Below are 13,926 nucleotides of genomic sequence, written 5' to 3'. Positions count from 1 at the left end.
TAGTGGGGAGCTACAGATGGGAAGGGAGAGTGGGTAGGGTCAAGTGGGAAGGGACAGTGGGGAGGGGGTTTGCAAAATCTTTTCTTTCAAACTTCCTTCGAAGTTTCTCTCTATGGTTGGAAGACAGAGCAACTTTCTTCCACATGCAACTCACTAGAGCTCCAAAGACCCACAGGGTCTTAGCAGTGTGCACTATAGTTAAATAGTTGTTACTGGTAAGGAAAATAAATTTCAAGTAACAGTCCACACATACACCCAGTGCAAGCACACTCTTGCAAACATACACATACACATACACACATACACACACTAACAACACGTGTGTCTTTGTGCATGGATTTATTGAAGACGGAAGTAATCTTTTTATTTTTAAAATTTTATGGTTTCTACTAATACTATACTATACTATCTACGAATACATGGTGCTATTGGATAAGGGCATTTTCATGCAAGAATATACGGTACAATGAGTACATCTACTATACTTAAAATGTCATAGTGTCTACCAAATACACGGTTCTGTTCCATGAGGACATTTCCATATGAGACTATGTTGTACATTGAGCACATCTCCTCTCCTGCCCATTCCTCACTCTGCCTCCACCCTACTGTCTTACCTACTTGTCTAGACAGTTTCTCTTCTACTGCTATGTCACACACACGCACGCACACACGCACACACACGCACGCACGCACGCACGCACGCATGCACACGATTCTACATTTCTCTATTAAACCTATGAGCCAAAACACATGGCTTAATGTGCTTACTGTGACCGTCTCCAGCTGCACCCCCAAATAGAAATACTCGTTTTATAAGGCACACTTATTTCCATTTGGGGCTGTCCTTTCTCGTCCTCTTGCCCCATCTCTTTCCTTCCCCCGTTCCTTGATGGCAGTCATGGCACTACAAGTGGCTTTGCCTTGCTGCTTGAAGAAGACTGAGATAAGGGTATTTACTATCCCAACAATGGTGAATAGAACCAAAGAGAAGATAGTGAGAATACAATTAAAATTTGTTTTCTACTTTTTCTATCTTTCTTCTTCAAACAGCAGCTCCCTTAATTCATCTATCATCTCTGCATCCTGTTGAAAAGCTCTTGCTGTCTTAGAAGTTGATCATTCAGAAAAGCATTGAAAACATTTTTGGAATGCACCCAAAGACAAAGGAGTGCTCTCCTATTACCTCTGTCCCACAGTGGGCAAGTTCTGGTCCCTTTAGCCCTTAACCTGAAATTCTAACTGCCTCTCAAACCATTCCCTTTGTCTCCTCTTACCTTCAGCAACCATTGCCCCGGTCTGGGAGGGAAGTAGAGGCATAAGGTGTGGTGGTGAGGAAATTATACAGTTCCCTTGTCCTGCACAGGCAGGTGCAATCCACAGCGAGACAGTCAGCTACTGCTATTCAACTGAAGTTGTTAATTTTCTGCACTTGTAAATAAACATAGAGACTCAAACACTCAAGGTTTTTCACAATCAGCTTTTTGAAAACTTAAGAGTTATTCATTTTATGTTGGGTATGAGTATGTGTTTGCCTGTGTGTGTGTTTGCCTGTGTGTGTGTTTGCCTGTGTGTGTGTTTGCCTGTGTGTATGTGTGTGTTTACCTGTGTGTGTGTTTGCCTGTGTGTGTGTTTGCCTGTGTGTATGTGTGTGTCTACCTGTGTGTGTGTTTGCCTGTGTGTATGTGTGTGTTTGCCTGTGTGTGTGTGTTTGCCTGTGTGTGTGTGTGTGTGTGTGTGTGTGTGTGTGTGTGTGTGTGCTTGATGCCTTTGAAGTCAGAGGAGGGCATCAGATCACCTGGATCTAGAGTTAAAGATGATTGTGAACCTCATACCCAGTCAGTGCTGAGAGTCGAACCTGGATCCTTTTAAGAGCAGCCAGTGCTCTTCTCTCAAACCCTCAATCAGCTTTCCAGTCAGCAAGCTCCAATTTCATTGCAACTTTTTCATTGTGGGCACTAAATAGCAATCACAATTTTTTGGTGCTCTTTTTTTTGGGGGGGGGGAGGACCATATTTTTATTATTTTTATTGGTTATTTTATTTATTTACATTTCAAATGTACTGTTTGGTCTTTAAAAAATATCAATGAAAGAAACCAACTTTGTGACTAAGTTTTCATTACCAAAGGGGAAAATCCACCTTGTCCCTAACACCAACACCTTTAAATCTCCATAAAGTAAAACAAGAGGGCTGAAGGTGTAGCTCAGTGGTAAAGGACTTGCCTAGGCTGGCTCACTATTATGACAAAACAAAAACAAAAAGCACAATTCAACCCACATTACATTCTTATGCTGCCCAGCATCTTACCCACACATTTACTAAAAATACCTTCCCTGGCATTTTTTCCTTCCTCTTCAACTGTCAGGCATTTGGCAAACTAACTCTCTTCCAAGACATGGTCATTATACATTTTAGTTTAACGGTAAAATTATGACCCTCTAGGTCTTCATGCAGCTTCAGAGCTATGAGTTGGACTTCTCTTAGCTCTTTTAAATATGATGTCATCCACTGAATTTCTGAGAAGAAGGAATCCATCAAAGACATCTGGGACCATGTCCTAAGGAAGACTCTCTCAATGGGGAACGATGAGAGCTAAGGAAACAAGAGTAGCAGGACACTGAAGCACACCCAAATAGTGACAGGAAAAGCCACCGGTCTGTAAAGTCACAGACCAAGGAAAGACACTCATGATCTCTCAAGTGTGCAAGGAGACCAACTCACTTATCCTGGAAATTAATACAGTAGGTATTAAAGGGGATTGCCTGATGATTTTGTTACTTACACGAAGCCTCTGGGAACAAAGTAAATTACATCCTATGTGGTGTAAGGCTTCAGAGGAGTTTCCTAAGATGCACATTGTATTCATTTTACCTTGTAAATGAATCTCGGGCTAACCTTGCTTAATTTAGTTTGCTTTTCCAGTAATTTCATATAAATGAAATCACTCAGTATAGTGTCCCGTATTGACTTTCACTTAGCATTTTTCTTTTGTTATTTATCTGATCAGGGAAAGCTCACTTTTTGATCACAGAGTAATGTTCTACTGTAGAGAGTTATCATGACTTGCTCACCCATTCCCTAGCATTTCCCCTGCAGCCCTTGAGATGGTCACGTCCCCTATTATAGTTATGTGCTGATCACACTGATTGAATTTTCAGGATGATTTGATTCACAGAACAAATCCTGTGTTCCCAGGGCCAGCTCCCTCGTTATGTATTAGATTTTAAATGTTGTTGAATTTGATTTGCTAAAATTTTGTCTGTGTCTTTGTGCCAATGTTTATGAAGGGTGCTCACCTACCCCCCCCCCCCACTGTCTGGGGTAAGACTGGTCTTACAAAATAAATTCAGATATATATTCTGCAAGTCTTTGCAGAACGTAGAGAAATATTACGCTATTCCTAAAATGTAACTTGGCAGGTGTTGTTTAAATGTACGTATTTAATATATCAATGATTTGTTCCTACCTTCCTCGACTTCCCCTTAATTTTCACAACAAACATTTAAATCCACTTTTACACATAGCTGAATAATTGGCTGAATTCGTATATGACTTGTAACACAGATTTAAAAAAAAAAAAAAAAAAAAACAACTGGACCGAGGCACACTATTGGGGGTGGGGAGGTGGGTATTTGCTAGGGATGGAACCGAGATCCTTGGAAACTGTTAGACTCTTCCTAAACAGAGGAGCTTCCTACCCTGTACAGATCCGCACCATGAACACCCTTACAAGCTTTTGTGAGTAACGAATGTAAAAGGTACCCCGTGTCCCTATTTACATTATAAAGTACACATAGCAATACTTAATACTTAACTTTTTTTTTTCCTATGGAGGTGCACACTGCTTTAATCCAAAGAAGGCACGTGAAACAATGAAACTCCAAGATAGTGCGGCCTGAAGGATACTAGTTGAACTGGGCATGCTCAGTCGCCAGGCAGATTTTTTTTTTTCCCCAGTGAAGTGCAAACTACAACTGCGCGTACCCGGTGAACGGGGTGGGCGTGCCCTCGTGGAATTTAGAACGTTCTCTTAGCCAATGGGGCCTCGCGGCTGGCTGGCAGGGCTTGCCATTGGGGGACCGGGATGCGAGCGAGTGGAGCGCCGGGGGGAGGAAGCGGAGGTGCAGGTCGGAGAGGCCGGGCTAGCCGAGCCCATTGCAGGAGTAGCAGCAGCGGCCAGGCAGCATCCAACAGCGTGCCAGGCAGCCCAGCCCGTTGCTTTACTTTTTGCTGTACCAACGTAGTCATTATGCCGAAGAGAAAGGTAAGTCCCGCGGGAGAAGAACACCTCGCAGGCCCTCGAGGGTGCTCGGAGTAAGTCCCCTGCGCTGCGATGGACGCAGCGATGCGCCTAATAACTCAGGCGCTGGGCACCTCTGCTGCCCGCTCCTTTTGCAGATGCCTGTTGCTGACCTCGCTCGCCCAGCACGGAGCTCTGAGTGTTACTTTCCCTCCAGGGACGTTGTCCTCCCCTCTCCATCCACTCCTGCTTGGAATGGTTTCCATCTCTTGCCAGTCGCAGCCAGAGCGGGTGTCCATCCCCCTCGCAGGAGTTTCCTCTTGGCAAACTCAGGTTGTTCTCAGGGTGGAGGGAAAGCAATGAGAGGAGTCTCCCGGGCCAGGAAAATCGAAAACCGTGAAAGCATTCAGAGGAGCCAGGCGGGATCCAGAGTGTCCCCCGGGCTGAGCCCAGGGCGAACGCGATGCGGGCGGAAGGCCAGGAGAGGGAAAGCCATGTTTCCTTACGCCAGCCCTGCAGCGCCGCGGACCCGTATGTACCCACTCCGGTGTCAATCACCGGCCGCGAGGGCGGGCGGGGCAGTGCGCAGCGCCCGGTAGGCGGCGAGGAAGAGGACTGGTGCCAACCTCAGCGACCCTGCCAAGGTCAGGGGCCACCAAGCCCCTGCCAGTGTCCCACCCACGACCCCACGCTTGGCTAGGCAGGGAACCGAGGTCTTTTTAGTTTCTCCTTTGCCCCTGGTGGGTTATGTCCGCGCAGGGACGTCACGAGCCACACGTGGGGCCACACAGCTCGCTCAGGGTGGGGCTTCGACTTGTCATTGGACTGGTAAAAGAAGGGCAGATTTTTTACCCCTCCCTGAGAAAAACGATGTGTGAGGACTGTGTCCTAAGAAAAGAACCTTCCTGCCAGCTGCCCAAAGGACCAAGTCAACCATCATAGCCATTAAAGTTGGAACTTGATTCAAATAATACCCTGCTTTCCCCCCCAAGACCTTACACTGTGTGTGTGTGGTTGCTTTATTTAAAACTATGGAAGCTTTAAAATTTTAAGAAGGCTTTGCTTTCTTGTGTATCGTCACCAAGAATTTTATTGTAAACACCTCCACTCCTTTCAAATTTATTTTTATTACACTTACTTATCTATTGTATTCAGGGGAGGCACCGGCACCCACATTGCAGTAGTAAGTTCGCCACTATCGTGTGGATTGTGGGTTGTGGGTTGTGGGTTGTGGGATCTTCAGCAAGTGTCTTTTCTTTGAGCCATCTCCCCAGCCCAAGCATCTCCATTCTTTAAAAGAAAACCAATCCTACTGTTAGAAGGTTTTCCTGGTGTTTAATGAGAACCTGCTCGGTGCCTCATGGTGATGGAGTCTGATGTGCATTATCTCATTTAATCCGCATAACCGCAGGACTACTTCAGACTCATTGGGCAGTGTCTTAAGATTCACAGCCCAACATGTCATTAACCTCTCATGGGTTTATAGTGGAGCTACTGTGGATCCCAAAGGCCTTACTTGACACCGTTGCTAATTCTCTCTCTTCGTGTGGAGATGAGTGGGGACAAGAGGAATTCAGGAGACCCAGAGCCTTGTAGCGGAAGAGGCTCGCAGTGTGCTATGAGCAGGAGCACTTGAGACTCATTGTTCAAACGTCATTTGATGGCAGCGTTGTTTTTTCCAGCACCGTTGTACCAGAGTGATGTCACTGTAGAGTGATGTCACTGTTTGCAGCCCTTTATCTGAAGTTAGTGACAGGCTGGGAATTCTAGTAGAATCAGAGGAACTAATTATCCAGAAATGAGCTAAGGAGGGAATGGAGGCAAACCTTTTCCTGGAAATTATTAACTCAGCAGCAGCAGGTCACATGCTCTTTATGAATAATGGCTCCTGGTTTGATGGAATGCTTTCTTGATCAACAGCCACTGCTGGTAAACCATCACTCTTATTTTCTGTCACTATCCATCTCTAAAGGGGAAGAAGGGACAGAAGGAATGGAGTACCAATTGGCTTTATGTTTCACTTCTCTGGAAGGCAGGAACTCCCTATGAAGTTAGCCAATACCCAGTCCTTCAACAAGGGGCAAACCTGTGTACACACAGCAGTGTGCATATGTATGTGTGTGCTCCTTCTGAACATCTGAGAAAGACTCCTTGGTTAACAGGAAGTCTTTTTACTGATACTAGAGACCAAACACCTGTCTTGGTATCTGGGTAGGGACAGCCACAGGTTGCACGGCTGTTATAGCCTGTCCACCTAGGAGTCAAGCATTACAGCTGCCCGGTGAAGTCTTGGAGCTCCTTGGAACTGACCTTAGAAGCCACTGTCCCCAGGTGAAAGCCTACACAGCCATGGAGGAAAGGAATTGGAGACAATCCATGCATAGACCTTAGAGGTCTGAAGTCAGGTCATTACCAAAGGCTTTGCATACTCTACCACTGTATTTTCTTAACTAAAGAACTACTTGTTCTGCTTTGTAAATTAAATTGTGGTGGGCTTGCGCGCGCGCGCACACACACACACACACACACACACACACACACAGAGGAATACAAGCATACAAGCATAGGATCCCAGGTGGAAGCCAGAAGTCCAATCTTTGTTTATTGCCTTCTACCTTATTTTTTGAGTCAGGATCTCTCACTGAGCATAGGGCTCACCAACTTGACTAGACTGACTGTCTCTCCAGTGCTAGGCTCACTGACACAGATTCAGTTCTTTATGCTTGAGGGGCAAACACGTGACCCACTGAGCCGTCTCCCCAACCCTGTAATCAGTGTTAAAAGTACTCACATCATATGTTTTCCTTGCCATCTCTGCTCCTTGTTTCATAGAAACATTATTTAATGAACTTCCAAGATCTGCAGAGCAAGGAGTGGTACCAACAAAGTCAGTGGAAACTTCTGAAGACCTAGCACAGTTTAAATGTTGTAGGGACACAGTTTGTTCTCCAGGAGCTTATATTTAATTCAATCAAGTGATAAGATTAGCAGGCCAAAAAAAAAATGCTGCCTGACATTTGGACTTCTATAGGTTACAGAATGTGCTGTTCACATTCAAAGACTGTAGGTTAGATAAGAAGATAGGGTGAGTTTGTGCTGGCTGGTCTTGAAAAAGTCTGAGTTGGACTCAAGGGGGAAAAATCAGGATCATTTTCTGTTACCAGGCATTAAGATGCCTCTTGTTATTATATCCTAACATGATTACGCCTCAACTGCACATAATACCATCCATATTATTATAAACTACTTTGTAAATTTCCTACATACATATGTGTGTGTGATTAAACCCGTTTTAAATGACTTCTGTTTAATTATTTTTAAAGCAGTGCAGCCCTTAACACTTTAATGTCTTTCTAAGATTTAAATAATGTTGAGTTTTCTGTGTTACACAGTGGTGTTGAGTGAGCAAAATCTCACAGATTCAGGTAGTGGTGGGACAAAGAGTGACTGACAGGTTTCTAGACCGTTCTGCTCAAACATTGACAAATGCCAGCAACAGTCATGTTGTGATCTGATGTTCTGTAGAGAAGCATTACCAGCAAGGCCTGCATTCAGTCCTGGCCTGGTCAGCAAACACATTTCCACATCCTTTTCATGTGTCTTAATTCCTTATCCCTAGAATTACAGTGTCTGCGATATCATGTCGGAAATTGTCTAGTATGGTGATGTCTACAGAGTAGATGTAGGGTGTATAGTGGTCTCTTTCCATTTAGAGACTCAAGAAAGAAAAGTCTGCCTATTCTTTACTCTGTTTATGACCTGTAAGAGTTCACTGGTGGAATTTTCCAAGTCACAGTATGTGTACTTACTGTATATAGTAGACATACATAGTATACTTATGTATAATTCCCTGATATGCACTACTGTCATATCATCTGCAAATAACAATGCTTTGACTAATTCCTTTCCAATTTTTATCCCCTTGATCTCCTTCAGTTGCCTTACTGCTCCATCTAAAACTTCAAGTACTATATTAAACAGATATTGAGAGAGTGGACAGATATTGTCTTTAGTGGAATTTCTTTTAATTTCTCTCCATTTAATTTGACATTGGCTATAGGCTTGCTGTACAATGCCTTCTTTATGTTTGGTATATCCTTTGAGTCACTCATCTCTCCAAGAGTTTTCTCATGAAGGGGTGTCCCCATTTTCATTTCTGATTTTATTAATTTGAATTAGCTCTCTGTGTCCTTTAGTTAGTTTGGATAAGGATTTGCCTATCTTCTTAATTTTCTCAAAGAACCAATTCTTTGTTTCATTGATTCTTTGTAGTGTTCTCTTTGTTTCTATTTTATTGACTTCAGCCCTAAATTTGATTAATACTTGCCATCTACTCCTCTTGGATGTGGTTGCTTATTTTTGTTCTAGAGTTTTCAGGTGTGCTGTTAAATTGCTAGTATGAGATCTCTCCAATTTCGTTTTTAATGTAAGCATTTAGTGTTATGAACTTTCCCTTTCAGTGCTGCCTTTATTATGTTCCATATGTTTGGGTATTTTGTGTATTCATTTTCATTGAATTCTAGAAAGTTTTTAATTTCTTTCTGTCTTGACCCATTTTTTCATTCAGTAGAGTTTTTCAGTTTTCATAAGTTTGTAGGTGTTCTGATGCTTCCGTTGTTGATACCCGGCTTTAATCTATGATGGTCTGATAGGATGAAGGAAATTATTTCAATTTCGTTTTGTCTGTTAAGAGTCCTTTTTGTCCACGTATGTGGTCTATTTTAGAGGATGTTCCCTGAGGTGCTGAGAAGAAGCGATATTCTTTTTGTGTTTGGGTGAAATGTTCTGTAAATAACTGTCAGATTCATTTGGTCTATAATGTCTGTTAGTTCCAATATTTCTCTGTTTAGTTTTCATATAGATAACCTGTTTGTTGGTGAGAGTTGGAATTTGAAGTTCCCCACTATCAATTAATGAGGGTCAATATGTGATTTAAGTTTTAGTAGTGTTTCTTATGTTTGGAGCATAAATGTTAAGATTTGAAATATTATCTTGGTAGATTTTTCATTTGATGAATATGAAGTACTCTCCCTCATCTTTTTTTTTATTAATTTTGGGTTAAAGTCTATTTTGTTAGATATTAAAATAGCTACACCTGCTTGCTTTCAAGCTCGTTTGCTTAATATGTCTAACCCTATAGAATTTTGGTTTCTTAAAAATCCCAGATATGTATGTGGATATGTTTTGTTTTAATCTCAGGTGTGAAATAAGAGGCTGCACCACAGCAGGGATTATGATCTTTCCCTTGCTCTAAGAAGGGTGTGATTTTTCCAGATGCAGATAGTTTCTGGGAGTGTGTAGGATTTGGAATTCTGGGAACTTTTGAGAGAATATAAATGTCAGAGTCCCAAGAGGCTCCTCCCTCTGCTGCTGCAGTTTATCAATTGGTTGTGAGCAAATAAACAAAATGAAGAAATTGCAGATTGCCTCATGATGAAGATTGGACTTGCCCCCTGGAACTCAATGTTCCCCTAATCAGCGGGAAGTAGTATAAAGAGGTCTATACCTCTTTCCCCTCTAATCTTCTTCCTCTCCTACATAGTGTTGGGAGGTTGGAAGGGTATAATAAGATTTGAAAGGGTGGTAGATATAACCCAATAAAATAACATAAACATAGTTCTTACACACTTCTTTACTCTAAGGTAATTTCTGTCCTTGATATTGAGGTATGTTTCTTGTTGCATCAGAAGGATGGGTCCTGTTTTCAAATCCATTCTGTTAGTCTGTGTCTATTTATTAGAGAATTGGAACCATTGATTTTGAGAGATATCAATGACCAATGATAGTTGATTCCTATTTTACTGTTGTTTTTGATGGTGGTGGTGGTGGTGGTGGTGGTAGTGGTTGTGGTGGTGTGTCTGTCTATCTGTCTATCTGTTTCCCTTCTTTTGATTTTACTGATATGAGATTATTTCTTATGTTTTGATGGGTATAGTTATTTTCCTTGCATTGTAGATTTTCTTCTAGCACCTTCTATAGGGTTTTATATTTGTAGGTAGATATTGTTTAAACTTTAACACGGAATATCTTATTTTTTCCATCTATGCATATTGAAAGTTTTGCTGGGTATGGAAGTCTGGGTTGGTATCAGTTGTGTCTTAGAATCTTCAGGACATCTGTCCAACCCCTTCTGGCTTTTGGAGTCTCAATCTCAATGAAGATCGAGAAGTCAGATGTAATATAAATAGGTCTGGCTTTAGATGTTACTTACTCTTTTTCTCTTGCAAGTTTTAACATTCTGCCTTTGTTCTACATGTTTATGGTTTTTATTATTATGTGGTGAGGGGACTTTTTTTTCTGTTCCAATCTATTTGGTGTTCTGTAAGCTTCTTGTACCTTTATAAGCATCTCCTTCTTTAGGTTAAGAAAATTTTCTTCTATGATTTTGTTGAAAATATTTTCTGGGCCTTTGAGCTGTGATTCTTCTCCTTCCTCTATTTCTATTCTCAGTTTTGGAATAGACTATTCATAATGTTCTTTCCTGGACATTGTATCAGGATTTGCTTTTTGTTTTTGTTTTTGTTTTTGTTGTTTTGTGGGTTTTTTTGGTTTGGTTTGGTTTAGTTTGTTTTTTTTTTAGATTTAACTTTCTTTGATCAATGTATCCATTTCTTCTATAGTATCTTGAACGTCTTGAGATTCTCTCCTCTATCTCTTATATTTTGTTGGTGAAACTTCGCTCTGTAGTTCCTCTTCAAATTCCTAAATGTTTCCTTTCCAGAATTCCCTCAGTTTGTGACTTCTTTATTGCTTCTATTTCCATTTTCAGGACTTGAAAAAGTTTATTCATTTCCTTCAACTGTTTGGTTTTTCCTGGCTTTCTTTGAGGGATTTATTTACTTCCTCCAGTTATTTGTTTTTTTTTCTGAATTTCTTTTAAGGATTTATTCATTTTCTCTTTAAGTACCTCTATCATCTTCTTGTGCTTCAGCTGTTGGAATATTCAGGGCCTGCTGTGGTAGGAGAGCTGGGCTTTGGTGGAGATATACTGGCTGGCTGTTGTTGATTGTGTTCTCACACTGGTGTGCTAGAGGCCTCTGGGTATGGGGTGATTATAGGTCTAGTTGCTAATTTCCAGATTTGTCTTTGTTGGGTGGGTGTTTTGTTCTTTGGTTTCTATTTCCTGTCTGGATTTTAAGAAGAGTGTGATGGCTGTGTGTTGCCAGTTTTACTGCCCTGCTAGGCTGGTGTGTTCACAGGGACTGTCTGCTGGGATTGGAGGCTGGGATGCAAGGATGAGTTGGGGAAGGGAAGTCAGGTGGGAAGAGAAGAAGGCTACAGCTGGTGTTCTGTTACAGTGCTAGGAGGACACTGAGGACAGGGTCTGGAGGAATGGACAGTTACTTTAATTGTTTGTTTTTTGTTTGTTTTAGAGTTTTGGAGGGGTGTGTTGTGGTGGTGGTGGTGGTAGTGGTGGTGGTGGTTGTTTTATTAATGGAAGGCTCTGATAGCATTGAGCGTGGTATGAGGGAGGCATAATCAACAGGACTTAAGGTTTCACAATGTACAGTTTAAAAGACTGTCTCTTGTTGTAACACCAAAGATGGACCCTATAGATAAAAATGTGGATAAATTTGGCTATGTAAGGAAATATTTCAATGTGGGGTAATTATTAAGAATTAAAAATTGGTGAAAAAACGGGAAAATATTTGATCAGGTAGCATTGAAAGAAGTTTGCTATTTTAAGAGACTGTCTTACATGTCTTTAAAGAGAATATAAATGTTATAGGTAAAACAGGCTCAAATAAAAAATGTTCACTCTAGAAGCTCTTCAGCAGGGAAGATAACTGCTCTGGTGAAGAAACTGAGTTTGCTTGTCAGCATTCATGACTGGCAGCTCACAGCCGCCTGGAACTCCAGCTCCAGGTCTGGTGGCCTCTATGGGCATCTGCATTCAGTGTGCACATACTCACATGTATACACATAGCCAAAATATAAGTGATTCTTTAATATATTTACATTTACCAAAAATCAGAGATAGGTATATGTTCTCAGTTGCTAAGATCTGGTTTTCTTCAAATGCTCTGACCAAACATAGGCATGATTTCCCACTGCTGAAATTACAAATTCCTTATACAACAATTTATTGGGAATGGTCTCCTTGCTACAGCGTCAGTTCATCTGGAGTGCCCGACTCAGCGATGTTCAGTAAATTACAGAGCTGTGCAATCGTTCCCATTATCCAGTTTCAAAGCTCAAAAAGACAACCTTAAAAAAATGTAACCGCCTATCATCACCGGGCCGCCGCTCACTCTGGTTGCAGTTGCCTTTTCTGGATATTTCATGGAAAGAGAACTGTATAGTGTATAGTGTTTTGTTTCCGATTTGTTTGGCATTTTTGACGGCCATGTATGTGGTAGGATGTGTCAGGACTCGATTGTGTCATTGTCATCAGTACTCCATTGTGTGGGTACACTGCCTTGCTCCTCCTTTCAAAAGTTGAAAAGTATGAGGATTGTCTCAACTTTTGCCTCCTACAGATAATTCTGCATACACTTGTACATGTCATTGGGTGGATACATAATTTTTAATTAATCTCGGCAGTATTTCAAAGAATGGAAATAAATGGTGAATGTTTTCAAAATTAATATTTAATGTTTTAGGAGACTTCCAGGCTGTCCTCTAAATGGAGAGAGGGTTCCCTTTTGTTCATGTTTCGTACTGTGGGATGTTTATGTACGGACAGTCTGATGAACTTTAGTTTACATTTTTGAGGCAGAGACGATAAGCATCTTTCCATATGTTGTGCGTGTTTGCGTGTGCGTGGGCATGAGCGTGGGCATGTGTGTTGTAGTGCTGCAGATGAAACCAGGCCCTGGTACATGTCTGTACTCTACTGAGCAGTAACGCCTGTTCAGATATTTTTTTGATCATTATTAAATTGGGTTGTGACTTAGTTTGCTTTTTATTGCTATGATAAAACACTGTGACCAAAAGCAACGTTGGGAGAAGGTTCTTTGGCCTACAGGTCACAGTCCTTCATCGGGGAAGCCAAGACAGGGACTCAGGCGGGGACTGAAGCTGAGGCCGTGGCTTACTGGTTTGCTCCCCCTGGCTTGCTCTGCTTGACTTTTTATTCATCCCAAGACTTCCTGCCCAGGTGCTGCACCATGGACAGTGGGCTGTGCTCTCCCACACCAATTATTAATCAACACAGTACCTACAGAGTTACCTGTAAAACAGTCCTAGGGAGGCAGCTTCTCACCTAGGGCTCCTCTTCCATACGGCCCTAGCTTGTGTCAGATGACGAAAAGGGAAAAAAAAAGGCAGCACAGGTATCTGTCATTGTATTGGTTTGTAAGGATTCTTCATGGATTCAAAACGTAAGCTCTTTACCAGGTATGTGGTTCTTAGACATTTGCTACCAACTCAGGTTGTTGTAAGGCTAGATGGCCGATTCCCTTACTCGCGAGCTGTCTTGCTAACCCCATCCTCTTACTTTTAAAAGGTTATTGTCTAGCACCATCTATCTAAATCAACACGTTACTTGATTGATTATGTTTTTAAATTAACTTGATTTTGTAATCCTTCTAATTTTACTGAGCCATGGATCTCTCATTTCCCTATAGCACCTAACCGACGTGCTGTACATGTTTCTTAAACAAGCGGATCGATTGATTGCTTTTAAAGGAGGAAAGTAGTGGTTGATTATTCCAGAGGTGGGGGAGGGTCATCTAATATGAT

The 13,926-nt window shown here is 41.8% G+C and overlaps 1 protein-coding gene across 11 annotated transcripts in view; it reads left to right on the top strand.

Annotated features, from left to right (window-relative positions):
- Positions 1 to 3,301: 3,301 nt before the first annotated feature.
- Positions 3,302 to 13,926, top strand: part of Hmgn3 (high mobility group nucleosomal binding domain 3) — a 37,426-nt gene continuing 26,801 nt past the window's right edge. For 4 of the 11 annotated variants that reach the window (NM_001201354.1, NM_001201353.1, NM_001201355.1 and 1 more), the window contains exon 1: positions 4,118 to 4,266. In NM_001201354.1, the coding sequence (NP_001188283.1) occupies positions 4,252 to 4,266 (15 nt within the window). In that variant the 5' untranslated portion in view covers positions 4,118 to 4,251. Of the gene's footprint in view, positions 4,267 to 13,926 lie in introns of all 11 variants that reach the window. The other 7 variants (XM_063264731.1, XM_039080656.2, XM_017595404.3 and 4 more) reach the window with 4 other exon arrangements.

The sequence above is a fragment of the Rattus norvegicus genome, chromosome 8 (genome assembly GCF_036323735.1).
Source record: "Rattus norvegicus strain BN/NHsdMcwi chromosome 8, GRCr8, whole genome shotgun sequence".
Lineage (NCBI taxonomy): Eukaryota > Metazoa > Chordata > Mammalia > Rodentia > Muridae > Rattus > Rattus norvegicus.
Note: the sequence above shows the minus strand (reverse complement) of the source record. Positions and strands in the feature narration are given on the sequence as shown.